This window comes from Scyliorhinus canicula, chromosome 2, assembly GCF_902713615.1.
Source record: "Scyliorhinus canicula chromosome 2, sScyCan1.1, whole genome shotgun sequence".
Classification (NCBI taxonomy): domain Eukaryota; kingdom Metazoa; phylum Chordata; class Chondrichthyes; order Carcharhiniformes; family Scyliorhinidae; genus Scyliorhinus; species Scyliorhinus canicula.
The window spans coordinates 164,008,568-164,036,555 of record NC_052147.1 but is presented as its reverse complement, the minus strand read 5'-3'; the positions used below and the strand labels follow the sequence as shown (position 1 = coordinate 164,036,555).

Sequence of the window (27,988 nt, the reverse complement as noted above, 5' to 3'; positions counted from 1 at the left end):
GACATTTAGAATGGACATGGACAGATTTATAATCTTTAGTAAAAAATTAGAAACTACAGGGCAGAAATTGTGTGCAGAATTATTACAAATGACTGAAAAAACTTAGAGCAGCAGTAAATTTTCTCACCCTGGCCCTCCTTGAGGTGCACTGCAGCCCCTCCTATCCCAGGTTAAATCCCAATGCCAATAATCTTACTGAAACAACCGTCAAGTATTATAACACAGCAAGGCTAGTGCTGACAGAAATGAGATCAGAACTCAGGACAGTCATGGCAGGCAAACAAATCTTATTCAATTCCTTGTATGGTGGTTTAAGAAATAAATGGGAGACAAGAAGGTCCGATGAAGTATTTCAATGTAGCCGATGGGATGCTCTGGTGATGTTTTGGTCTTCATCATTTAACAAATTGGTATTTCTTCCTCATGCTCCATCGCCAGAAGTGGGAGTCAAATATCTGAACGAGAATAATTTGTTGTCTGCTCCACCACTTAATAGCAACTGAAAAGGTCAAAAAGAAAAATTTATTTATCTTCCCACCCTGATATTTTGATATTATAAGTTACCTTCCTACCTCTCAGTATCTTCAAAAGTCTTTTCTGCATAATCACCCAGTTTTTTAAACCACTATTGCAATCTCAGATCATAGGACAAGGGCAGAGAATCAACTTCAAGAGTGAAGAGCCTCCATCAGATGAGACAACTGGCACCCCCTCCCATTTAAATATTTATTTAGTAATCTTCTCTGGAAGTAGTTATGCAGCCTTCGTCGTGGGATCACGCTATTTCATGGCATTTGAAATCTTCATTGCCCACACCGCAGTAAATCTCCTTCAGTGAAACAACGCTTAATTTTTCATGATTTCAAAGCTCTGCTAAGTCTCTTGTGGATTATAAACTCAGTCAAGCGACCCCACTTGCAAACTGGCTTCATAACACTTCCAAATTCATGCCCTTTTTTTTCTACAACTCTCTGGAACTTGTCAATTAGGTTTCCATTCCACCACAGCACTGAAAAGGCCTAGAGAAAAGAATAGACACAAATAAAATTTTCTGGTCAATGTGGTACTTTTATCCCACCTCATGAGAAAAAATGTTTTGAACTTAGTGGGCTGTATATTTGCATTACAATATCCTATGATCACATCCATTCTTACTGTTATTTATGGTGCATTGACTGCTGCTGTGAGTTCTCAACAGTAATAACTGACCTGAATCCACCCAAAACAAATTTATTTGGCTCAAAACTGTCATCCCATCATCTTGACAGATAGAATGAGTTTCCCTGCAATTCACCACAGATTAAAGCATCTCAGGTTTGGAAATGTTGGCATTCAATTGGACATGCTGTAAGACGAGGAAACCAATAAGGGGACACAAAAATGTTGGTTTCTGTGGCTATTTCTTTCAATGTCACACATGAATCACACGTTACTAGACAGGAGGAATAATAATCAGCGCATGCAGAGGCGGCACGTGGCACAGTGCTGTCTGCGACGCTGTGGACCCGGGTTCGAATCCCGGCCCTGGGTCACTGTCCGCGTGGGGTTTGCACATTCTCCCCATGTATGCATGGGTTTCACCCCCACAACCCAAAGATGTGTAAGTTAGGTGGATTGGCCATGCTAATTGGCCCTTAATTGGAAAGACAATTATTGGGTACTCTAAATTTAAAAAATAAATAAAAAATAATCAGCACATGCAAAAAAAAAGTTCTGATATCTACCATTTTTAGGCAGAAAGGCTGAAGAGAATGATAGATGCTAATCCATGGACTTTCTTTTCATGCCAGTATCGCTGCACAATATGTGGAGAAGAAATAAAATGGATGCCGAGGCACCCAATGCTTACCCCATTCTCTGTCCAGTCTACACAGAGTACTCTGTCTTCATGTGCATTCATATCATATAAGGGAGCCTTACAACTGAAACAGAAACGATACATGAAGCAATTTATTAACCGAGCAATCAATGGGTTTGAACTACCGTGATGAACTGAGATTCAGTGCATTAGCAAATTGACTCGGACCAGCCATTTTCCCATACTTAAAACCACGTTTATATTGGCACTTATTCAAGAAAGATTGCAGGAGACCAGCATCCATGTGCCTACTCCTAGTGTTTACTGAATCATACTCATTTATTTCAATAGCAGATTTGCAGACCATTTCTTGTAGTGTACCAGTGTTTTCCCAAGGAGAGCCGGTTTTAGATTTTGGCGACTCCCAGAATAAAAGAACCAACGTAAAAGGTGTTTCAATTGATAAGTGCACACACCAGACTCTCCACAGAAATAGAAAGAAAGTTTTCTCTCCAGGGCATCACAAATACAACAGCACTGTTGAAGGCCTTGGAGCAAGAACAACAGCAGCATCAAGACTCGAGTGCATTAGTGGAATTTGCATTGATCACTGCTGATCTAATGCTGAGGGAAATACATGATCCTGCAGCGGGAGAGATTCTTGGCAATGATAATTCTCGTCACTCTCCCATAAGATAACCAACATCAGGTCTCTATAATATTGGCTGAATATTTAATTTTCTGGATCCTACAAGGCCTTCTGTCCCAACTTTCCCCCCTATTGCTCTCTAGATGCAAGCTTCCAAATTGGCCACCATCATACTGGGCTGTTTGACTTTCTAACTCCCACTGCATCTCTCTTTCTCCTTGGATATTTGCTTGTTCACTCCACCGCAAGAAATGTGATTCTCCTTCCTCCTCTAACTTCTGGCCTTTCGTGTGGGCTTTCTAAAATAAACATTAAAATTAATTTCACATGATTAAAAATTCTGGAAAAATTACATCTGTAGAATGGTTTTGTGCCGGGCCATTTCACTGGTGAATTCTGGCTTTGTTACACTAGTCATCATGATGACATCTCTAAAACATGTGCAGCATTTGGGAACACGCATTTTAAAGTAATTTACCATTTAATAATCTTACACCAAAGCAACTCATACATATCCATGGCCATACTGCAGTCTGTACTGTCAGCAAATGTTAATCAGGGTAGAAAGCTGCAACTAGAAAAAGCCAAACTGGGCTAGGAAGGAAAGGATAGGGAAAAGGAGATAGAGCGTGGAGTGGATTGATATACAGTGATCCCTGTCAGGAGTGTTTGTGTGAACACCAAGTAAGGGCAAAGTCAACTCAGCGGTGCCTCCACTGTTGGTCCAGGGCCCAAGAGTGGCCACTTGTCTGACATGCTGGGATACAGCCTGTAGAACTGCATGTAATTGGGGAAATTAACTTGAGCATGTAACATTTTTTTCAGAGCTGTGTTAAGTTTGAATCGAGGCCATTTACTCCTGTCCACTTATAAAATTTGCTGTAATTGCCACAATATATTCAAGATTAGCACAGACTCATATTCTAGAGACTGGTTTTCTTGCTGCCACTGTGAAACTATACCTGCCTGGTAAAAGTGAGGCTCATGCTAAAGTAGTTCTACTGGTGGAAATAGTTATAGAGATGATAGCATTTCAGTTTTGCAGAAATAACTTTTGAGATTTCAATCTAGTTTCTGCGAATCTCTGACCTGACACAAAAAAATAAATTCTCAAGATACCTTCTTACATCCCAGAGCTTGACCAATTTGTCAAACGAGCCCGAAATCAACTGATTCTCATGCGTGGGTGACCATTTGACTGCTGTTACCCATCCATTGTGCGAAGTTAGGGACAGCAGCACTAGAGATCCATCTGCGGGGAGAGAGAAGAGAAAGTAATTACACAGTGTGTCAACACTAACCCGTTCCAACTCATTTTGCCCAAAACACAAAAAAGTACTTTCTTTAAATATTATAGAGAACTAATTCATGAATGCAGACGGGAAAGAACTATTTAGTCTGGTGGCAGTACAATGCCAAGACGTGGATTTGCAGAATAGTTTTAGTGAACGGAATTAGGCAGCCGCTTCAGCTGTTGTCATTGTCTACATTTGAAGACAATAGAAGTTATTTTGCAATCCCCTTAAGTGAATGGATGGTTTGACATCCAGTCAAAACAACAGATAACCAACAAGGCAGCAGAGTTGCCCTCCATCATCAGCATCCTTGTGACATCATAAAAAGGAGAAATTGTAACATTTAAGAACATAATAAGAAGTCTTACAACACCAAGGAGTCACCTGAGGAAGGAGTAGTGCTCTGAAAGCTCGTGTTTGAAACAAACCTGTTGGACTTTAACCTGGTGTTGTAAGACTTCTTACTGTACTCACCCCAGTCCAACGCCGGCATCTCCACATTAAGAACATAAGACTGAGGAGCAGGAGTCGGCCATATGGCCTTCGCACTGCTCCATCATTCAGGAAGATCTAGGCTGATCTGCCTGTGGTCTCAGCTCCATTTTTCTGTCTGCTCCCCATAATCCTGGGTTCCCTTGTCCATCAAAAATCTATCTAACTCAGCTTTGAATAAATTCAATGACGCAGCCTCCAATACTCTCTGTGGAAGAGAATTCCACAGCTTAATTTTTTACATTTTTTTTAATGTACCCAGTTAATTTTTTCCAATTAAGGGGCAATTTAGCGTGGCCAATCCACCTAGCCTGCACATCTTTGGGTTTTGGGGGCGAAACCCACACAAACACGGGGAGAACGTACAACCTCCACACGGACAGTGACCCAGAGCGGGGATCAAACTTGGGGCCTCAGCGCCGTGAGGCTGCAGGGCTAACCCCACTGCGCCACCTTGCTGCCCTGAATTCCACGAGAGAAAAACATCACCTCTTCTCAGACTTCTCAATCTTAAACTGTGTCCCCTAGTCTCCCTCATGAGTGGAAACATCCACCTGTTAACTACTGTATCAAATCCCCTCAGAGTCTCATATGTTTCAATAAGATCATAGGAAGATCGGAATTGGGAGTAGAAGTAGGCAATTCAGCCCTGCGAGCCTGCTCCGACATTCAATCAGATCATGGCTAATCCCTTCCTGGTTTCCGATCCACTGCCCTGCCTGTTCCCCATATCTCTTTAACCCATTTTTAAAATCAGAAATATATCTATCTCCTGCACTGTAAATTCTATTTTTTAAAAAGTACGTTTTTTAATCAGACAGATTTTTAATCAGTAAGACAATTGAGGGTTGCATAATTTTTTCCAAGTGTAAGATCTTTTTATCAGATCACTTTACTCTGCAGCGCTGGGCGAAACCGAATACTTCCATCCAAACAGCAGATGTCTTCGGGCTATTAGTGAGCCAAAGGCCAGAGCATCTGCCTTCAGCCCTGTCTGCAGCTCTGATAAATCTGAAATGCCAAAGGTAGCTACCATAGGACAAGGATCCAACTTAAACCTAAGAATTTCTGACATGGTGCTGAAGAAAGAGACCCACAAGCTCAGAATATGTGCGCATAATGTGCCGGACCCCTAGAACACTGTTCGGACCTATCATCTACTTCTGAGAAGAACCTGCATATCCGTGCCCTAGTCAAATATGTCCTATGAACCACCTTAAACTGAATCAGACTGAGCCTCGTACACCAGGAGGTGGAAGTGACTCTCTGTATTGCCTCGTTCTACGCTCCACCACTCCGCCCCAAACACCTCGCCCAGCACCCCCTTCCACTTAACCTCCTCCAGTGGAAGCTGCTCCATTGACCCGAGCTGTCTATAAATGTCTGACATCTTCCCTTCACCTAAATCCACCACCGAAAGAACCCTTTCCATCAACGAGGGCCGAGGCATCAAGGGGAAGTAAGAAATCTTCTTGCATACAAATGAGCTTACCTGATATACAGAAACAGATTAGCTCCCGAGAGCCGGTACTTGCCCACCCACTCGTCAGAATCAGCGATCTTTGCATCTCTAAAGAAAACACCAAAACGCTCCAACCACTCCTCCCTCCATGTCCGAAATACCCAGTATAAGGCTGCTGGCACAAAATAATGATTCTCACAGATTGGGGCCAGCAATTGCATAGCCCCCAGCTAAAACAGCTGCCTCAACTGTCTCCATATTCTCAAGATGGTAACCACCACTGGACTGGAAGTCCATTTAGCAGGAGAGAATAGCAGAGGAGCTGTAACCAAAGCTCTCAAACTGGAGCCTCTGCAGGCACTTCCCTCATATCAACCCTGCACCCTCTCAATATTTGGCTTATAAGGGGCTGTGTGTGAATGAGGCCATTGTGGCTTTAGATATACTTTGTAATCTGTGTTAATCTTAAAATATGTGTGTATTTAAAATGGGGGGTGGTCAGTAAAGGAGTATTGCTTAATAACTCAACTTTTCATATTTAATAAATGTTTTTTTCTTGTTGTCAAAACTAATTAATGATCCTGTGACTCTGTTCGTCCACCTTTTATAAAAAAAAAGTAAAAGTTGCACTGTTTTGAGCCAGGTTTCATTCTGGGTTCTTCCCGTCCAGTTATAACATCAACTGGGATTGTAACAGCACTTAGAAAAGCATAGCATGATTTGAACAAGTCAACATTGTTTTACCAAAGGGAAATCTTGACTGGCAAATTTATTAAGAGTTTTTGAGGATGTAACAATTAGGATAGATAAAGGGTATCCAGAAGATGCTGTATACTTGGATTTCCAAAAGGCATCTGATAAAGTACCACACAAAAGATAGCATAATTTGGGAATTAGGTAAGAAGAAAAGAGTATGAATAAATGGAGCATTTTCAAATTGGCAGGCTATGACTATGACTGTTCTGCAAGAATCAGTAACAGGGCCTCAGCTATTTATAAGCTATATTAATGACTTGGATGAAGAGACAGAGAGTAATGCATCTTAAAGCTGACAATATAAAGCTAGGTGGAAATGCAAGTTGTGAGGAGAACACAAAAGCTGCAAAAGAGATATATAGAGGTTAGCTTGTGGGTAATATGATGGCAGGCAGCTAAGTGTGAGGTTATTCAATTTGGTTGTAAGAATTGTGAGTAATTATGTCCAACTTTAAGTTTAATTTATATTTGTGTGCGTTGAGAAAGGTGGGACATAATTGCACTTTCATTTATTTTTGAAGTGAGTTTGGTACCAGGAAGTCTGGAGGGCCTCCGAGCAAAAAGGTCAGGTTTTCTGGATTTGTTTTCTATTGATGTATCTTTAATGAGGTTTTACAACCCTCAAAAGTGAAGAGATGAGTTACAAAGGCTTAGTGGTTAAGTGATGTTTGGGGGAAAAAAGCACAAAACAGAAAAAACTATGCAGTTGCCTAGCGATAGGGGTCCAGTGATATGGGAAAATACAGGAGTTCAGAGTACACATGCCAAAGAGTGAAGACAGGAGTTCTAAGTGCTCATATATGAAATACTGCAAGGCTGCTGGGGACTGAGTTTAGGAAACTCATGTGTTTGCTTTTCAGTTGAAGTAATCGTGAGTTTAGATGTCTCAGAAAGAGATGCCAGCTAAGATTAGAGCATCTACTTAAATCTGCAAGAAGAAAACCATTTGCAACTGAGTCAGCCCAAGAAGCCTTGGTGATGTTGGTGGCAAATCTTCACTGACTTTTGTGTCTGCAAGATAGACAGGGATTCACCAATTCCCCTAGCGGGGAGGTCAATTACCAGGAGGCACAGATTCAATAAGATTGGTTGAAGGATTAGAGGGTGATGAGGAGAAACATCTTCATCCAGAGCGTGGTGGGTATTTGCAACTCGCTGCCTAGTCTGGTGGTGGAGGCAGACCTTCACGTGGTATCTGGACCTGCACCTAAAGTGCTGTAACCTGCAAGGCTATGGTGTTGGAAGGTGGGATTAGAATGAACAGCTAGTTTTATAACTTTTTGTTTGGCCAGCGCAAACACAATGACCTCTTTCTCTGCTGTAATTTTTCTATGGCGCTAACAGGGTGGTACAGAGTTAGTGTCTTGCAGGAGAAAGCACAAAACATTTCTTAATTACCCTTTGAGCGTGGATCCCACAGCCTGATGTGCCTGTCTGTGCTGCCTGATGCCAGCCTTTTGCACAGTGGTGAATAAGAGATGCAATTAAACACTTTGCTTCCACTCTGTAGAGAAAGAAAGCCGTTAGGAAACTAAGAAACATAGAAAATCTGTTTCAGATACCATGAGATAATACAAGTCATTTGAGGAGATACTTTGCTTCAAAACCAGATGTGATTAGACTGCTATATCACAAATTAGGCAACCTGAATCAGAGTTTACAGTGCAGGAGGTCATTTGGCCCACTGAGTCTGCACGGCTCTTGGAAAAAGCAGCCTACTTAAGCCCATGCCGTTACCCTATCCCCATAACCCAGTAACCCCATCTAACCTTTCAGACACTCAGGGACAATTTAGCATGACCAATCCATCTAACCTGCACATCATTGGACTGTGGGAGGAAACCGGAGCACCCGGAGGAAACTCTTGCAGACACGGGGAGAAAGTGCAAACGCCACACAGTCACCCGAGGCCGAAATTGAACCAAGGAGCTGTGAGGCAGCGGTGCTAACCAATGTGCCACCATGCTGCCCATCTTGTTTGACAGGATAAAACACAAAGATAGAAAAACAATGATCTGCTATCACATCAGTCAGACATTTAGGCATCTACTGACCAAAAGAAAACAGCTTTTTGAAGAGCCAGAGTGATCGTGTGTGGAGTTGAGAAAAGAGCAGGGAACGAAAAGCAGCAATACACACAGTGCTTTGCAGAAAAATTAAAGTTTGCCTGGGATAGCGTGTTTATAAATTTTATTAGTACACTTAAAATGAAAAAAACAAATCATGTTCTGTTAGAAAGTTTCAGCACCAGGCAGCATTAGAACAAAACTGTTTTCTTTTGTGGGAAAAGAGAAATAATGGTCATTTCATAGCAGCACACACTGTCACAATTCACATGTAAAGAATGGTTACTTGGATCGGTATTAGATTTCAAAATTTTACATAAATGACAACTTTAAAACATAAGCACAATAAGGAATAAAAACAGAAAATGCTGGAATTAATTAACAGGTCTAGCAGCATCTGTGGTGAGAGAAATGTAGTTAGCGTTTCAGATCAATGATGAAAGGTCAAAGACCCAAAACATAACTGTTTCTCTCTCCAGAGACTTCACAAGCCCTGTCCAGCATTTTCTATTTTTATTTCAGGTTTCCAGTATCTGTATCATTTTACTTTATTACACCTGGGAAGTGTTGCTTTGGAATTGTGTGATAATCCAACAAATGTGTTCTTTAACAGTTTTTATTCGTAGCTTTCCTGGAGAGTTTGGATTACACCAATGAGCCATCAACAAAATGCACCAAAGTGGCAAGAAAGGATTTGTTCCTTCAATTCACAATATAAGAGTGGATTGCTCCAGGAATCTGAGGAAAGATTTCACAGATGACAATTTCTTCTCATCTGGGAGGACAAAAAAGCATATACACAAATCTGTTCTAGACTATAACGCTCTCAATGCCCAAGAACAGTACAGCGAATATCACCATCCCTGTCCTACCCAATTAATCAAGTTCCCTCAAAAGGGTAGTTATGGGAATAATGCGTGCATGTATTCCACTGTGGCCTCCATTAAATATTAATTACAAAATCTATGCTGCTAAGTAAAGATTACCAACTCACCAGAGTACATTTCTGGGCTCCAGTTTCAGCATCCCAGATCTTTATGGTATGATCCCAAGATGCACTACAGAGTTCTTCTGTATCAGACCACAAGACTGAAGAAACCGCTTCATTGTGACCAGACAGTGTCATCATAGGAGTCTGTGGAAGAGGATATACAAGTTATCAATGGTGCCTCCTAGTGACAGATCATTAAGCAACAAGTTCTGTTTAAAAGATAACGTTTTTAATTTTACAAAAATGGAAATTAAAATATTTAAACTTCCAAACTGAGAGTATTCTTTATACTACAACCGGATTTTCTACACAGAAATCAGGCAAATGAAAGGTCTACAAACTTTCAGATTTAAAGCCCAGTAATATTTCAGGGACGCAGAGGCTTCATCTAGTGGTAGAGGAACAGAAGTGCATCAATCTGAATCCTGTGTAAAGCTCCACCTGGTATTAGAAGGGCAGAATTGCACCGACCTGGAACTCTTGTGTAAACTGCCATCCAGTGGCCGAAGGACGGAACTGCATTGACCTGAATCTCAGGAATGAATCTATTCCCCAGAGGCCACAATGTGAAGATTAATGTCAAACCTTTTTCCTTAATCCCCATTTTTAAAAAATCCTCTCCAACCCTTACCGTGTCTGTCTTGTGTGTGTTTGCGTGGCACGGGATTTGGGGATTAGGTAGACCATTGCCCTGCTATTTATTTATATATATATTCATCCTTTTCTCGTTATTAGTAAACAGTTTGTAAATCTGGTGTCTGTAACTCATTGGATCAGTCAGGGGTTAAGGATCTCAGGAAAGCACAAATTATTGGTTAATTCACTTATGTTGGTACACCAATGACTGTGGGGCTGGAACTGGCTGTGCACACGCCCATGGTGTTATAACCATCTCTATATCTTTATGCAGCTCTATATATATCACATGAAATGGCAAGAAAGCATAAGTAAAGCTTAAAACCTCAGGACTTGTGTTTAAACTTGGTTGTACATTAGGCTGGCAAATATTGAGGATTTTATCTATTTATGTGGGATCTTACTTGGGTTGTGCAGAAACAGGACCCAAATGGCAGGCGAACTTCACTTAATGCAGGAAGTAAAGCTGAAATTTACAAAGTCTGCTTCAATATTTGCTTTTACTCATCTGAAATAACATGGCAAATGTTTATTTTTTGTTGAAAGTGTTATGATCCCCACTGGGAATCGTAAACCAAAGTAACCAAATGACCTTCATATGATAATACAAATTCCAACAATCTTTCATTTCTGGTAACTTTAACTCAAATCAAATATGAATTAACAAGCAAATGATACTTCAAACAAGAAAGTAATAGCCAATGTAACAAAAATACGCCTTTAACAACCACAAACAACACCTCCCGCAAACATGTGGCACCGTGTTTTTCTAACTTGGCCTCTGGTACACAGGGTCACTCACTATCCCATTCAATTGATTAGGCCCTTAAGTCATGCTCTCCAGCAGCCATATATTGTCTGAGAGACTGTCTTTACCCAAATGGTACACTCCTGTACAACATCCTTAGGTTCATGAAATTGTGATGGCACAGACTCCCCAAAGACTCATTTATTCCACCCTTTTAATAGACCCTGTTAAACAGTCCAGTAGGCTTTGGCAAAACTGAAGCAGCGGCTGTAACTGTCCAATTCATAATCCCTGCCTGAAAACTGTCTTCAGCTTTCTGTTCCATTTAATTGAATTAAACACACACTACTCCTTGTAAATGTCCCATCTCTGTTCTCCCACACTGCTGTAGCTCTCCCTCGTGTCTGCCAGCCACACAGCTTTCATACGTTAACTTCTTTCCTATTGGTACTGCTTCAGATGAAGAGTTGCAAAGTGGCAGGGATCAGTATTTCTTATCCTCCAAGAAAACTATAAGTGACTCTTTTACAATTGATGAAATCTCCTAATATTTCAAATAATCTTTCAAATATTCTTAAAATCTGATTCTAGACATTTTAAAGAAATTAAAAATGTTCTTTACTGCTTCCAGGTTAAAGATCATCACAGAGGTTTGTGCTATAATTGAACCAATCGAACACATGTATAAATAAATTTAACCCATGGAACCCAATAAGTAATTTTCCTTTGCAAAGTGGACTGAAAATGCAATCCCATTGCTTGCGATTTCCAACCTATGAAGATTTCAAGATGAACATCCACCAGTTTCTATACATGGGGACTATTATGCTAAATCTTTTGTTCATTGTCACAATACAAGTCTTGCAAATGCCTTGGAAACACCATCATCTCTACTTTCATTTTACCCTTATGTGGAAACCCATCATTTCCTCCTAGTACAGTAGTATGATGAAAAGAAGGAATTGGAATTCAAGTCAAAAGCTCTCACTGGAGTGCTTCACCTGACACATCAGTCTCACTATTCATTTTAGATCCTGGATAAGGACGTAGTGTACACTCTTACGTCATCACTTCCTGTGACAACCTGATTATTTCCCTTCCTTTTCCTTTGCCACGATCCTACGCAAAAAATTACAATATTAATTAACTGCTTACTCTCGTTAATCCCAGCTGTTCAGTCTTCTGTTTTTTCCTTGGTCTGGATTCAGATTCCTCCGCCATTTCTTCATCCTCATTGGGAACTAAATGTTCAAAAATTCAGGTTGTTGAGAAAGTAAAGGTTGGCATACTGTAGTGGCAGAATAGAGCCGTACACATTCAACTCTACCATATGGCAAACTCCTCGTGTTGGGTGCTGTAACAAAGTGAAACAGCAGAGACCCGAGGAAAAGATCATCTTGAGCAAGTTTGAGTTACACTAGTGATGGCAGATTACCTATCAATTGCCTTAGCCAAGATATGGTGCATGGTCCTGAGGGCAGCATGGTAGCATTGTGGATAGCACAATGGCTTCACAGCTCCAGGGTCCCAGGTTCGATTCCGGCTTGGGTCACTGTCTGTGCGGAGTCTGCACATCCTCCCTGTGTGTGCGTGGGTTTCCTTCGGGTGCTCCGGTTTCCTCCCACAGTCCAAAGATGTGCAGGTTAGGTGGATTGGCCGTGTTAAATTGCCCTTAGTGTCCAAAATTGCTCTTAGTGTTGGGTGGGGTTACTGGGTTATTGGGATAGGGGGAGGTGTTAACCTTGGGTAGGGTGCTCTTTCCAAGAGCCGGTGCAGACTCGATGGGCCGAATGGCCTCCTTCTGCACTGTAAATTCTATGATAAGGCAGGGACAAGCAGAGGGTATGATATCCAATTCTGGGATATGCTTACTCTGCTTTGTCAGTAGAACACAACATCGGATTCAACAAATGCATTCCTGACATCTAAATCTCAACAAGCAAATGTTAAAAACTACATATTGCCAGATCCTCATGGAGCAGCTTGGCTCTGATGAGTTAGATAATTGCAATTGCTTTGAAATTGCAAATCTGTCTGGCATTTAGGGTGCCAAAATGAAGACAATGCTTCCAAATAATGGAAATAATGATGCTACAAAATATTATACAATTAATTTACTAAACCAAAAGAAAATTGAAGCAAATCAGACATTTGATTATTTTTTAACAAAAGCTGCTGATTGACAATTTGGACCTTGAAATTGGTCACTGAAAGAAAAAAGTGACAGTTTGGGAGCTGGGCTTCAGACATGTGAGTTTGTGGACAAATATTTAGTGAAAGGAAACAGAAAACATTACCTGCCGACCAAATCTTTATCATCTTGTCCCATGAGCCACTGCAAAACTAAGCAGAAAATGTGGCGGTAAAGTACATGGAAACATAGGTAATCTGCATCTAAAATAAACTTGAGTACTGCAGTGTCTTTAGTTAATCAAATTTATACTGCACAGGAGGCCATTCAGCCATTGTGCATAGACTGGTTTTTTGAAAGAGCTGTCCCAATGAGTCCCATAGCCCAGCTTTTTCCTCATAACTCTGCAAATTTAGGCCTCTTTAAATACATTTTTGTAAGTTGCCTTTTTAAAGATATACAAAATACAATCCTGACACTTTCAGGTAGTGCATTCCAAATCTTAATGATCCTGTGTGGGCAAATTTCTCTCACATTCTCTAATTCTTTTGCCAATTACTTTAAATCTATGATCTTCAGTTACCAACCCTGTGGTGAATGTATTCACCATAATGCATGCATGATACCATAACCTGTAACCTATGACCTGGAAGTGGTGATATGAACTGCTTCCAGGTACTGTACTGTAACTCCGGTGTGGGCCATAGATAGGCCGGCCGCCTGTGGGTGGCATTCATCTGTACTACTGACTCTGGCTAGGCAAGTTCATGACCAATAAAACCTACTGTTCACTCGCTCTCTCTGCCTCCCTGTGGATTGAAAGTACATCAAACCCATTTGCCAAATGTTTCTCCATTAAAACCCTTTGTAATTTTGAATATCTATCAAATCTTCTCTTAACCTTCTCTGCTCCAAGGAAAATAATTGCAGTATTTTCACCCTCTCCACATAACTGAACTAACTCATCCTTTGTAACACTTCAATAAATGTTCATTCCACCATCTCCAAGCCTTGAACATCCTTCCCAAAGCATGCTGTCCAGAACTTCATGCAATACTCCAGATGAGGTACAACCAGTGATTTGAAAAGGAAGTTTTAATAACATTTGTGATTTGACATTTTGCAGTGGTGCAAAATTATTCCAGAGGCTCTGGTGAAAATCATTGACTGAAGTGTCAATGACCAACACTGACACCATTCTACGGAAAAAACAAGACAAATAGGAGTACATACATAGAAACATACATAGAAAATGGAAGCAGGGGGCCATATGGCCCTTCGAGCCTGCTCTGCCATTCATTATGATCATGGCTGGTCATAGAGTTCAATACCCTGATCCCGCCTTTCCCCCATATCCCTTGATCCCTTTAGTCCCAAGAACTATATCTAATTCCTTCTTGACGGAATTAGGCCACAAAGTCCCTTGGACCTGCTCCAACATTCAATAGGACCATGACTGACCATCTTGATCAACTCTATGTCCTGCTATTTGCATACAAGAACATCCAAATCCCTCTGAACACAAAACTTAGTTGTCTCATACCTTTTGAAAATATCTTGATTTTTTTATTCTTCCTACCAAAATGGATCATTCACATTTTCCCATATTATACTTCATCTCCCACATTTCAGCCCTATCCCTTTGCAGCCTCATTGCACCCTCCTCCAAGCTTTCCCCATAACTTTGTACCATCAGTCAGTATGCACATTTAACACTCGGCTTCCTCATCCAAGTCATGACATTAGATTATAAATAGACACGGTCAAAGCACTGATCCTGGCAGCTCTCCGCTAGTTAAACCTGCCAATCTGAAATGAAATGTTTATTGCACGTTTTCTGTCCATTAACCAATCCTCAATCCATGCTATTATTGCCAATCACATACGAGTTCTAATTTTATCTGGCAAGCCACCCTGAAAAGGAAAATAAAAAGTACTAGTTCCTGATTAATGTAGATCCAACACAATACGTAGATATACCTGATCCCGCTTTCCTCAATAAGCTTTTCAGAACAACACTTCTAAAAGTCTAAGAGTAGATAACTGGATTGTCATTAACAAGGGGCAGAAAAAGACAAAAGAATGAACAGAACACACTCACAATAAGGATACCAGAATTTCTCATTTTGTCCAAAGATTAAATACATGCATCACGTTTTTGGCTTACTCTGCTCTTCCCAATCTGCTGGACTTTTACGGTTCCTTTGAATAGGATTACCGGACACTAAACCAGACAAAAATGCTAATCTGTAGATCTAAATGGATAACAACCCTGTATACACAGAGGTAAAATCTCAGAATTTAGCAACTCACTTTGGTTTTGGTGTTGTCCACAGCAATTGATTCTACACTCGCAGCATGTCCTCGACAACAGTGCAATGCTTTCACTTTGTTCTTTTCAGAGTTCCATTCCCACAAAATAACACTCTGATCTTGAGAGGCACTGAGCAGCAAGTTGCAGGAACCAACTAATAAAAACAACACTTAGTTAAATAAAGCCATACATCCCATTTATAAAGACAGCACATGAAAGCACATTTTACCAAAGAATGATGAACGTGTGGCCAGGTCTTGAGTTGGTGTAAAAGTAAAACTAAGTAAGCAAAGAAGAACATTGCTGTGCCCCAAAATAGCACATTTCAAATCAAATGACCAGAAACAGCAATGGGACCAAGAAACTATCATCGCTTGCAGTAAAATCTCATATGGTTCACTAATTCCCTTTAGGGAAGGAAATCTGCGTCCTAATCGGGTCTGGCTTACATGCCACTCTAATCCACGGTAATGTGGTTGGCTCTTAATTTATCCCTGAAATGGCATTGCAAATAACTCAAGTTATTGAGCAATTAGGAATGGGCAATAAATTCTGGCCGTGCCAGTTGTTACGGCACCCTGGGCTGGTGCACGGTCAATTCCAGCCCCACGTGACCTGGAGTCGCAAAACAATGGAATTAACCAATAATTCTTGAAAAAATAAACAAAGTCTTTGGCCGCCCAATATTTAGTCATTAGGTTTGTAAATTTAAATGCAATTACTTTTCATTTATAATAACTATAACAAAATGTGCAGCAAAAACTGGTTAACTATCAACTAATTCCTAACCCCCACTTTAACTCCCCCCCCCCCCCCTACACACAAGTCAGACAAGCACAGGTGGGAGGAGATGGGAGAAAACCATAAGTAAAAATGGCATGGTGGCACATTGGTTAGCACTACTGCCCCACAGCACCAGCGACCCAGTAACCTTGGTCGACTGTGGAGTCTACACATTCTCCACGTGTCTTTCCTCCAGGCACTTCGGTTTCCTATAACAATCCAAAGATGTGCAGATCAGCTGGATTGGCCACGCGTTATGGTTGAGAGAGAGAGAGAGCGAGAGACATACAGACAAACAAAGGCAGGCCCTTCCTGGAGTTTTCAGGGTCTCTGAAAATCATTCCACTCAAGTAGGACCCAATCACCACTGTTACCTGGCAGAATACGGTCTTTTGACCAATTCATTAAGCACCCCCATCATCTCTCGGGTGCCAAAAAGTCTGGTACTTGCTGTCCAAGGTTAGCAGTACCAGATCCTATGTTACAACTTCTTCAATTCCTCCTTCTTTCTGCTGCTTGACTTAATAAATGTCCATTAAGCTTCCATGGATCAAAATAACAGAGGGAAATAAGGGAAATAAGGGAAACAGCAGAAAGGACTCTTCCACAGCATTGCCTACATCCCATTAAATAATTTTAAACCTATTCTAACTATGAACCAAAGCAAAGTGACCCCAAAGAAAATATTGTCAAAGAAAACTACATAAATGTTTCCTTAGAGCTCTTATGGCGTAAATTTTATCTTTGCCGAGGTTAATTTGATTTGGCACCAGCTGTAGGGGATACCTCTTGCAACCAGTAATAGTGATGTCATCAAGTAGGCTTAATAGCCAATCACATTGAAGAATGCCCACAGACAGAACATCAGAAAGAAACAAGTAGGTTTTTATCATTCATGTTTTCTAGAAAGCGAAATAAAGGTCAAGACATACAGGATTACAGTACAATCTGAAATATCATAAACTTAAAAATATAGATTTTAAAAGGCTATCATGGAATGGGAAAAAATTACATTTCATAAACATAATATTCATTTTTTAGTGCCAGAGATGTCATTTAAAAGTAATTTTGACTGACCTTGCTGTAAATCATCCAGTTACACCTAACAAGGCATAACCTTTTCAACGGTATTTACAGCAAGAATAGCAGTATAGAAAGTGGAAGATAACTTCAATTCAGTGATTTCTAATTGATTTATATTGGCAAATACTTTAACAGTGCACCCTGTGGAGGAGCTGGTAATTACTGACAGCAACGTCTGAATTTCTGCATTTAATTGCTCGCCTGGGGATGCAATTGTCAGTTTTACAAAAGTAGAGAAATCACCACTGTTCATTATCACTATTATTAAAACCACAAAATGTGGGCATAATGAGGTCAAGACAACAGAAATGTCTTTGGGAATGAAACTCAAATGAGTAGATTCAGCACATTCATGTTCCAAATAACAACTATTATAAGATGTATTCTATTACTCTCCTAATTTTCGATGTACGTTAAGTAAGGAACTCAAAACTTGTGTGAACATCCTAGACCCTAAAGTCAAGCATTTACAAAGAAATCTCAAAAAATCTACTTTGTATTTAAAAATCAGGGGAACCAGAATAGTTGACACAATGGTATGAGAAATCTAATGCAAATTATACATTTGATAGATAATATCACAAACCATGCATTAATGATAGCTACTCAGATGGTGAAGTTCAAAATTAGACCATTACACAATTAAACGTTATACAAATCAGACAGACTTAATAGAACGATCTTTACTAATCAACAACCGGCAGTGCATTCAAACATGCAATCAGTTTACACCTTCATCTGTACTGCACGGTCTTTTACTGCCACAAGAGACTCCTAGTGAGCTACACAATACTCTAAAACGTCCTCGAGTAGCATAAAATACATAATCTTGCAATTTACTGAATGATTGCAACTGATATCAAGAATATTTGCAGATCCAGATTCTTTAAAAATAGACCCCATTAGGCTATGGTTATTTTAACTTAAGACTATCAAGAAATTCACCTTTCCTGATCCACGCTATATCTTTGACTACTTCAGTGTGTCCAGAAAGAGCCATGCGTGGTCGGCCATCTAAAGTCCAAATATGAGCAATTTTATCATACGATCCTGTGAGAATCCTGAAAGAACATAAAATAACCACATTAAGTTTTGAATTTATTAAAAGCTAGACATTAGCTGATGAAATGACACTATTTCCAAGCAGCAGTGCTTGACAAATGTATAAGAGTAGAGTACCACAGATGCTGGGAGTCTAAAATAACTGAAAATGCTAGAAATGGCCAGCAGATCCGGCAGTCTCTGGGAGACAGAAAACAGAGTTAACATTTCAGAATGAACAAAGGGGTCACTAACCTGAAGCATTAACTCTGTTTTCCACAGGTGCTGCCAGGCCAGCTGAGTTTTTACAGCATTTTCTGTTTTTATTGTGCTTAATAAACTTATTTGCTTGAAAATATACCACTCAACGTTGAATGGTGTTTGGCAGGTATTGATACTTTACTTGGTCATATTAATGCAAACAATACTCACTTCTCTCATCCTACTCTCATCTTAAAGATCTCCATAAATGCAGTACTCTTTAAAGGAACGGAGTCCAGGATTAGTTTCTAGAGTGTAGCCAGGTAAGAACAGAAAAAGGGGGTAGGCAAAAGATGAAGAATCATCACCAATCCAAAAACATGTGTATCAACAGCACGGTAGCATGGTGGTTAGCATAAATGCTTCACAGCTCCAGGGTCCCAGGTTCGATTCCCGGCTGGGTCACTGTCTGTGCGGAGTCTGCACGTCCTCCCCGTGTGTGCGTGGGTTTCCTCCGGGTGCTCCGGTTTCCTCCCACAGTCCAAAGATGTGCGGGTTAGGTGGATTGGCCATGCTAAATTGCCCGTAGTGTCCTAAAAAGTAAGGTTAAGGGGGGGGTTTGTTGGGTTACGGGTATAGGGTGGATACGTGGGTTTGAGTAGGGTGATCATGGCTCGGCACAACATCGAGGGCCGAAGGGCCTGTTCTGTGCTGTACTGTTCTATGTTCTAACACCGGAACATTTGCAACTGATGGGATTCAGCCCAAGTGGCACAGTCTAGCAGTACTATTGAAAAAGTGAGTTTCCCCACTGTTGCTGTCATATGTTAGGTGCTATGGATCAGTTAGATCAGACAGAGACCATCCATTGTTCGAACCAAACTGAACCCCAGTAGAAACATTAAAAGGTTTGAAAAAGGAAATGACAAATAACCAAGCTGCTCTGCAAAGTTTTAAGCTCTGATGGCAAATGACCCTATTACCAAAAATGCTGTTTATATTTTCAGCAACAGACTTTCCAATTTCCCACTATTTTCAGGTGTCCCAGCACAAAATTTGATCAATACCGTTCTTACCATTCTCCCTGTGCCTCCACTGCACTGACCCAATCATCATGGAACAAGCACTCTTCTGGCTGAGGGGCACTGTATCTTTCCACATATTCAATTTCAACCACCTCTTCCTAGTATGGGACAAAAAGATTACATTAATGCTCTTTCTTCAATTTGGTCACTAACCAACTACATTTCTTGCTGCTGCTTCCAGAAAAACATTATATGCTGTATTCTCCGAGGCTGGGTGATAGGGAGCCCCACATTAATGAATTTTCACGAAAGTCGGCTTGTGGTGACTTACCGTTGAAATGTTTTCCACTTCCATGTGCTTACCCAGTGCTAGCCGTAGGAATTGGTCCTTAATGAGGAAATCAAAGTCTGTCTGCTTGTGATTAGCTGCAAGAAAGAAACCTGATATCAGTCAGTTCACATATAAAACAAAGAACAAACATACATAGCACCCCCCCCTTAAACAAGCCACCCAGACTTCTGATCATAATCTACAATTCTTCCTTAGCCCTGAATTCAAATAGACAATCATACTCAAAGTACTGAGGCCTGAAGACCATGATAAATGCTGGAAATGTGAACATCTTCCACATATTACTTTTGTCACATAGTGAGTTGTTTATTATATTGTGGCAAGATACAGCGTAAAGCTCCTTTTATACAATGTTAACATTAAAAGGGCACCCCATACTAGACTAATGCCAGGCTTTTGCATTTTCCACACAATCCATCCTTGCCATCTCAGTCAAATGGCAGTCTGGGCAGTATTGTGCTATGGACTCAAACCAGGATTCTCATCACAAGGACCCACATATGGCATAGATTTGGGTTAGATTTGAATCTGGAAGGGATGCAGTTCCCAGAAGATTTAGTTCATGGGAAAATGTTTTGAATCACAATCCGGTTTATCATAACAAGTGCCAACTGGCAGATATAAATTGGATCAATTGTCTGGCACTCACAAATAGCATATACTCACCATGTTTTGCATCCAGTAGCTTGTTGATAACTTTACTGAGGTCATTACCTTCAGATGAAGCAGGTACAGAGAATGGTATGTCATCCAATTCATACCTATGTGTAGAAACACATTTCTTAGTATTAGAAAGACAGTTTTTAAATATATTATCTTAAGTCTCATTCTACTTTGTGGCCCGGATAGCATGTACCCACTGCAGCCAAGACAACAGGTGCGATCAATAGTACAAATGTTTGTACTGAGCAGAGGGACTATTGCATTGACTACTTTCCTTTCCACCCCATTGTAAAACCTTTTCATTGAATTATAGACGGAAAAATACAAGAAGGCCATTCAGCCCATTAATTCTACATTGGTTATTTGAAGGAATAATCCAGTTTGGCCCAATCTCCCAACTTTTGTTCCATAGCCCTGCAATTTAATTCTCCAAGTTCATATCCAATTCCCTTTTGAAAGCTACAACTATATCTGTCTCCAGCATCAGGCTGCGCATTCCAAATCCTAATCATTTGGTGTGGGAAATGTTTTTCCTATGATGCCTATGGCTATTCACCGTACGCCGGTGGTCCAGCCGTTGGAAATGGGATTTTTGACATACTCCATCATTCTCCATAACAATTTTTCTTGACACTAACTCTGAAGGACTAACATGTACTTTAGCTACTCCCCTCCCTTGTATATACCCGCAAAAGCTCTTAAGATCTTAAGATTCTTTTTATATTCCTGGCTAGTTTACTCTCATGGTCTAATTTTTCAATTTTCATCAACTTTGCTGGTTTCCAAAACACTCCCTATTCTCAAGTTAACTACGATGCTTTGTCATATTAGAAATCTCTTCTTTTATCTAATATTCTCATTAGCTTCACTAATGAGCCATGGGTAGATTTTTCCTGCAGTTTTTATTTTTAAATGGAATGTATTTTTGTTGAACATTTTGAATTGTTTCTTTCAATTACCAGAGTTTTTCATCTATTTCTTCAAACAATCTTTGCTAACTCCTCTCTCCATCTATGTCACTGTTTTAAAAAAGTTGGACATTTTTGTTTGGGACAGGAGTAGCTCATTTTCAAACTTCCCAATATGGAATTTACTTTATTATGATCACATTTCCCAGTGATCTTTTACTATGAAATTATTCATTTCCTTGCCTCATCACACAATACAAAATCTAAAATAGCTTTAACAGTTATGTTCCACCACATATTGTTCCAGGAAACTGTGAAAGCATTCTACAAATTCATCTTCCAGACACTTTTGCCATTTTAATGCATTAGTCCTTGCCTTTGTTAAAAGCTCCAATTATTTCTTGCTTAATACTATGTCCAACAATATAACTATTGTTGGATGGCCTATAAACTTCTGACATAGATAGATAGAAGATAGGATCAGGAGGAGGCCTTTTGGCCATTCGAGCCTGCTCCGTCGTTCAATACGATCATGGCTAATCATCCAACTCAATAGCCGAATCCTGCTTTCTCCCCATAGCCTTTGATCCCATTCTCCCCAGTGCTATATCCAGCCACCTCTTGAATATATTCAAAGTTTTAGCATCAACTGCTTCCTGCGGTAACGAATTCCACAGGCTCACCACTCTTTGTGAGAAGAAATGTCTCCTTATCTCTCCAAAATGGTTTACCCTGAATCCTCAGACTGTGACCCCTGGTTCTGGACACACCCATCATGGGCAACATCTTCCCTGCATCTACACTGTCTAGTCCTGTTAGAATTTTACAAGTCTCTCTGAGATCCCCCCTCTTCTTCTGAACTCCAACGAGAACAATCCAAACTAGTCAATCTCTCCTCATATGACAGTCCTGCCATCCCTGGAATCAGTCTGGTAAATCTTGGCTGTACTCCCTCGAGAGCAAGAACATCCTTCCTCAGAGAAGGAGACCAAAGCTGCACACAATACTCCAGGTGTGGCCTCACCAAGGCCCTGTACAATTGGAGCAACACATCCCTGCTTCTATACCCGAAACCTCTCGCAATGAAGGCCAACATACCATTAGCCTTCTTTACTACCTGCTGCACCTGCATGCTTACCTTCAACAAATGGTGCACAAGGACACCCAGGTCCGGCTGCACACTCCCCTATCCCAATTTACAACCATTCAGGTAGTAATCTGCCTTCCTGTTTTTGCTTCCAAAGTGAATAACCCCACACTTATCCAAATTATACTGCATCTGCCATTGATTTGCCCATTCGCCTAACCTGTCCAGATCTTGCTTAGGATCCCTGCATCTTCGTCACAATTCACCCTCCCACCTAATTTGGTATCATCTACAAACTTTGAGACGTTACATTTTGTTCTCTCATATCCAAATCATTTATATTGTGAATAGTTGGGGTACCAACACCGATCCCTGTGGTACCCCACTACTTACAGCCTGCCAATTTGAAAAGGACCCATTAATCCCTACTCTCTGCCAACCAGTTTGCTATCTACCTCAATACATTTCCCCCAATTCCATGTGCTTTAATTTTGCACAATAATCTCTTTTGCGGTACTTTGTCAAACGCCTTCTGAAAGTCCAAATATACCACATTTACTGGCTCCTTGTCAACTGTACTGGTTACCTCTTCAAAAGAATTCCAATAGATTTGTCAAACATGATTTTCCCTTCATAAATCCATACTGACGCTGAGGACCCGGGTTCGAATCCTGGCCCTGGGTCACTGAGCGTGTAGAGTTTGCACATTCTCCCCATGTCTGTGTGGGTTTCACCCCCGCAACCCAAAGATGTGCAGGTTAGGTGGATTAGCCATGCTAAATTGCCCCTTAATTGGAAAAAATAATTGGGTATTCTAAATTTATTTTTTAAAAATAAATCCATGCTGACTCTGACTGATCCTGCCACTGCTTTCTAAATGTTCCGCTATAAAGTTTTTGATAATGGATTCAAGCATTTCCCCCACTACCGATGTTAGGCTTACTGGTCTATAATTCCCTGCTTTCTCTCTACCTCCCTTTTTGAATATCGGAGTGACGTAAGCTATCCTCCAATCTGCAGGGATAGTTCCAGCGACTATAGAATCCCGGAAGACGACCACCGATGCATCCACTATTTCCAGAGCCACCTCCTCAAGATGCAGATTCTCAGACCCTGGGGATTTATTCACCTTCAATCCCATTAGTTTTCCCAGCACCATTTCTCTACTAATGTTGATCTCCCTCAGTTCTTCCCTCTCACTAAATCTTTCATTCTCCAACATTTCTTGGATCTGATTTGTGTCTTCATTTGTGAAGGCAGAACCAAAGAATGTATTCAATTGCTCAGCCATTTTCTGACCCATGTTATTCCATGTCCCATTCGGATTCTATTTCATGATTTTCTGAGCCAAGATCATTTCTCACTACTGTACCAAAGTTATCCTTTACTAAGAGGGCTATACCTCCTTTTCTATTTTGCCTGCCTTTTCGATATGTTGTGTATCTTGGACTATTTATTTCTCGAACTTTGGACCCATGTCTCAAAGATGGTGATTATATCTAAACGATTATTTGTGCTTCCAGATCATCTATTGTGCTTCCAGATCATCTACCTTACTACATACTCAGATAAAAGACTTAATTTTATTTTTGACTACTATCCTTTCCATGGACGTTACTCATTGATGCCCAACTAACTCCCTGTACAATCCTGTCCAACTCTGCTGGTCTTTAACCAACTCGCTCTGTTATCTTGACTTTTCCTTTTAGATTTCCAAATCTCACTTCACTTTTAGTTTAAAGCCCTAATTATACAATTTGCCAGGTCAGTTGGTCCCAAAAGAACAGCTCCCTTGCTTTCAAGTACCACAGTCAGTGGCCCATGAATCGAAAACCTTCCTTGCCACACCATTCTTTGAGGCACAGGTTTCACGCACTAATCAGCAATGAACAAGAAGCATCAAAACATTTAGATTATCTGTCTGTGTCTAATCAACTAACCACAACCAGGTTAACACTTGATCCTCAGGAAGTGATGTGATGTAAAGTTAAAAAAAGAACATTAAAAAAAGTTATATAACTTGAAAGAGGCAAAATTTTGCCAACGGTCTTTTAATTCTCATTTAAGTTGTTACTATTTCAACTGCAAGGCCACACTCCAGAGTTCTTAGTCGTCCAACATAATGTTTTGGTCAGTCACAAAGTTTAAATATTCCAAAACCAGCTGTCAGCCTTTCTATTTTAGTTTCCAGAATTTCTTTCACTTATGTTGGGAGCAAAATCTCAAAAATGTTGTTTTCTTTTTTGTTCCATCTAACATTGATAACTTGTGCTGGTTAATTCTGTTCAGTTTTAAAATCGCACAGGTTGCAGAGCCAGATTTTGCACAATTCAGCACACATATCCACCAATTAATCTACTGTATATTGCTCTTTTAAAGTTACAATATACACTTTTCTTTATTTATGTTAAACTATTTTTATTCAAAAATCAGACATTCTTAGAATCATAGAATGCCAACAGTGAAGAAGGAGGCTATTTGGTCCATTGAGTCTACACCAACTACTGGAAAGAGCACTCTACCTAGGTCCACTCCCCACCCTATCCCCATAACCTAACTTGCACATTCCTGGAGACCAGGGGGCAATTTAGCATGGCCAATCCACCTAACCTGCACATCTTCAGACTCTGGGAGGAAACCGGAGCAAACCCTGGGGGAATGTGCAAACGCCACAGACAAGGCTGGAAATGAACCCGCATCCCTGGCCCTGTGAGGCTGCAGTGCTAACCACTATGTCACCCGTAATGTTTAATTAACATTTTACAATTTTACAATGTAAACTGTAATGTTGATCATAGTATAATTGAATTCCATATTAAGTTTTAAAGCAACATATTCCAGTCCCATTCAAAATTTTTAAATAAAGACAAATACACTAGCACAGCTGGTTGGTTGTGTTAACAGACCCACCGATATGGTGATAAATAAACAGCGGGAAACATTTAAAAAAACAATTCAAAATGTTCAACAAAAATACAATCCATTGAAAAACAAAACCTCAGCAACAAAAACCTATTTGTGGCTTACTCACGAAGTTAAAGGTAGTATTATTAACTTGACTCAAAAGGTTGTGAATCTTTGGAATTCTCTATTCAAGTGTTGTGGCTGCTGCATTGTTTAATATATTTAAGCCTGAGATGGGTTGGCCTCTCAAGGAATCAAAGGCCATGGGGGTGCACCGAGGGGGAGGGGCTAAGTGATGCCACTGAAGATCAATCAAATTCATATTGAACAGCACCAACAGGCTCGCTTCAAATGCATTAGGACCGTATAATGGAATGTCTGATAACACATGGTACGTAGAAATCCCATCATGCACAGGGAATTGCAAACCCGCTTGTTAATTTAATGCTTGTTTTACAAATATGTTATTCTGATAATTAATCTCACTTCAAAAGGAACTTGGACGAATGAGATGAAAATTGGGCAGAATTCATGATGCTGATCACATTGTCCAGCAACAACTTGTGTTGTGAAGTACTTTAGATGAAACAGAATGGACCTGCCTGCAATGTCCCGACACCCTATTGGGGATTGTTTACACAGCAGTAATGAAAAGATTATCTTTTTATCATTGCTATGTGAACATCCCCCGGTGGAGAGTGTTGGACATTGCTAGGGAGGCAGGAATAGTTTGAGCTGCCAAGTGTTGATTCACTGATCAATAAGAGGGACAACCCTCAATCCGAGTAGCAGGAACATTAAAAATCTCAAGAAATTAGAAGAGATACAACGGAAAGCAAGTAATAAAAATAAAAGGGGGCAGAGGCTAAAGGAGAACCCTCCATGGGATTAAAATGACCAAATCATCATGAGTCAGTAAAAGCAGAGCAGTTGAACCCAAGCTGCCATTCAACTTATTTGGTTTCTTTCCTCTCTACTCAAGCACTTTTTCGTTCCCTCTCCTCCCATCCAGTGCTACAGATGACTGGTCAGGAGCCTGTGGATCATGATGTCAGAGAGGTTGGTAGGACATGCATTTTGCCTCCAGATGTACCAGAGGGGCAGTGAGAATGAACACCACCCGATGGCAGACAACAATGGGGCGGCCCTGGCAAAATACATTTAAGGAGGACCTTCAACAGTGGGACACCACCTGGGCTGCAGCAAAAGAGACTGATGGAACAGGTCTGGTAGCAGAGCTTTACTGCCTATTGTCCTGATGGAAGCAGAGGAAGTAATCCTCCCACGCCATGTAATAGTGTCTAACTTCCAACTAGCATCTTCCCAGACATCATTTTCATATAATCTACAGTGCAGAAGGCGGCCATTCGACCCATCGAGTCTGCACCAGCTCTTGGAAAGAGCACACTACTTAACCCAACATTTCCACCCTATCCCCGTAACCCTGCAACCTCACCTAACCTGCACATCTTTAGACTGTGGGAGAAAACCGGTGCACCGGGAGGAAACCCACACAGACACAGGGAGAACGTGCTGCCTCTGCACAGACAGTGACCCAAACGGGAATAGAACCTGGAACCCTGGCACTGTGAAGCCATAGTGCTAACCACTACGCTATTGTGCTGCCCTTAGGTTAGATGCCCACTCGGGGCATGTTTTTGAGACAAAGAGCTCATCAAGAGGGACATCAGTGGGATTCCTTCATTCTATGATGCAGCACAATTCTCACGTAAAAAACTGCATGGATTGTGGTCCACATTCAAAATTTAGGTAATAAACCAAATGTTGTTGATGCACCCTTGGACGGTTACAAAGGGAGGAGAAAAAAATGCATCAAGTCAATGACCTCATTCCCCCCCAACCCCCCGGCTCAGTTTGAAGATGCACCTGGTCCACGAAGGTCTTGGCTAGATCCTTGGCACATACTATGGTAGACAATTAATTGAAATGAAGATAGATTTGTTTCAACAGACTTCAGAGTCCATCAGATGTATACGGGAGGTCGGTATGGATGCTCCTGAAGCGTCAATGACCTGCCTTAACTGGATAATAATAATGTAGCTTCGAACTGGATTGGGCTGAGCTGTGATGCCCCGTGCAGTTGAATAACCTGGTAACATTCAGGGCTCCCTGTGCCAGCATGGACTCCACATGCGAGAGCGAAGGGTTCAATTACAAAGTCTGGCTTTATTGAACTAACCCGCTCGGGGCATGTTTCCCGACCCACAACCGTCGCCGCTGCAGTGCGGACCCTTACTGGCAGTGGGATAAGGCTGAGGAGCCGAGCCAGGCCGGGTGAACTCACCTCCTGTCCTCCGTATAAAACCTGGCCTGTACCTGCGCCATCTTGGATGGTGGAACAGCGCTCTCCGCGCCTGCGCACTGCCTGCCGGCCTCAGCGTTGTCACAGAGCCTCCAGCACCACGTGACCATGCCAGCCACAACAATCGATCGCCGCGCCAATCCAATCAGACCTTCTGCGAGCCATTGGCCAAGACTCCCAAAGGCACACTGTCTCCGAAAATGTATACAGCAGCTGCCGGTGCACTGAACATTTCCAGACCCGGCTATTGAGCATCCTTATGGAAAGATAATCTTTGTCA

General features: G+C 41.0%; 1 protein-coding gene across 2 annotated transcripts; it reads right to left on the bottom strand.

The window, feature by feature from the left end:
- wdr12 (WD repeat domain 12) lies at positions 1-27,838 on the bottom strand. 2 transcript variants are annotated; one of them, XM_038788514.1, is made up of 13 exons: positions 27,691-27,837; positions 20,490-20,584; positions 19,803-19,897; positions 19,523-19,629; positions 18,150-18,265; positions 15,338-15,492; positions 13,191-13,236; positions 12,049-12,134; positions 9,513-9,653; positions 7,851-7,956; positions 3,567-3,699; positions 1,850-1,922; positions 1-499 (listed from the first exon to the last, which is right to left on the bottom strand). In XM_038788514.1, the coding sequence occupies exons 1-13, from the start codon at positions 27,816-27,818 to the stop codon at positions 422-424; spliced, it is 1,359 nt and encodes a 452-aa protein (XP_038644442.1). In that variant the 5' UTR covers positions 27,819-27,837; the 3' UTR covers positions 1-421. The 2 variants fall into 2 exon arrangements, with proteins under 2 accessions (XP_038644442.1, XP_038644441.1); XM_038788513.1 differs by lacking the exon at positions 1-499 and adding an exon at positions 512-1,019 and having other exon boundaries at positions 27,691-27,838.
- Between the last annotated feature and the right edge of the window lie 150 nt (positions 27,839-27,988).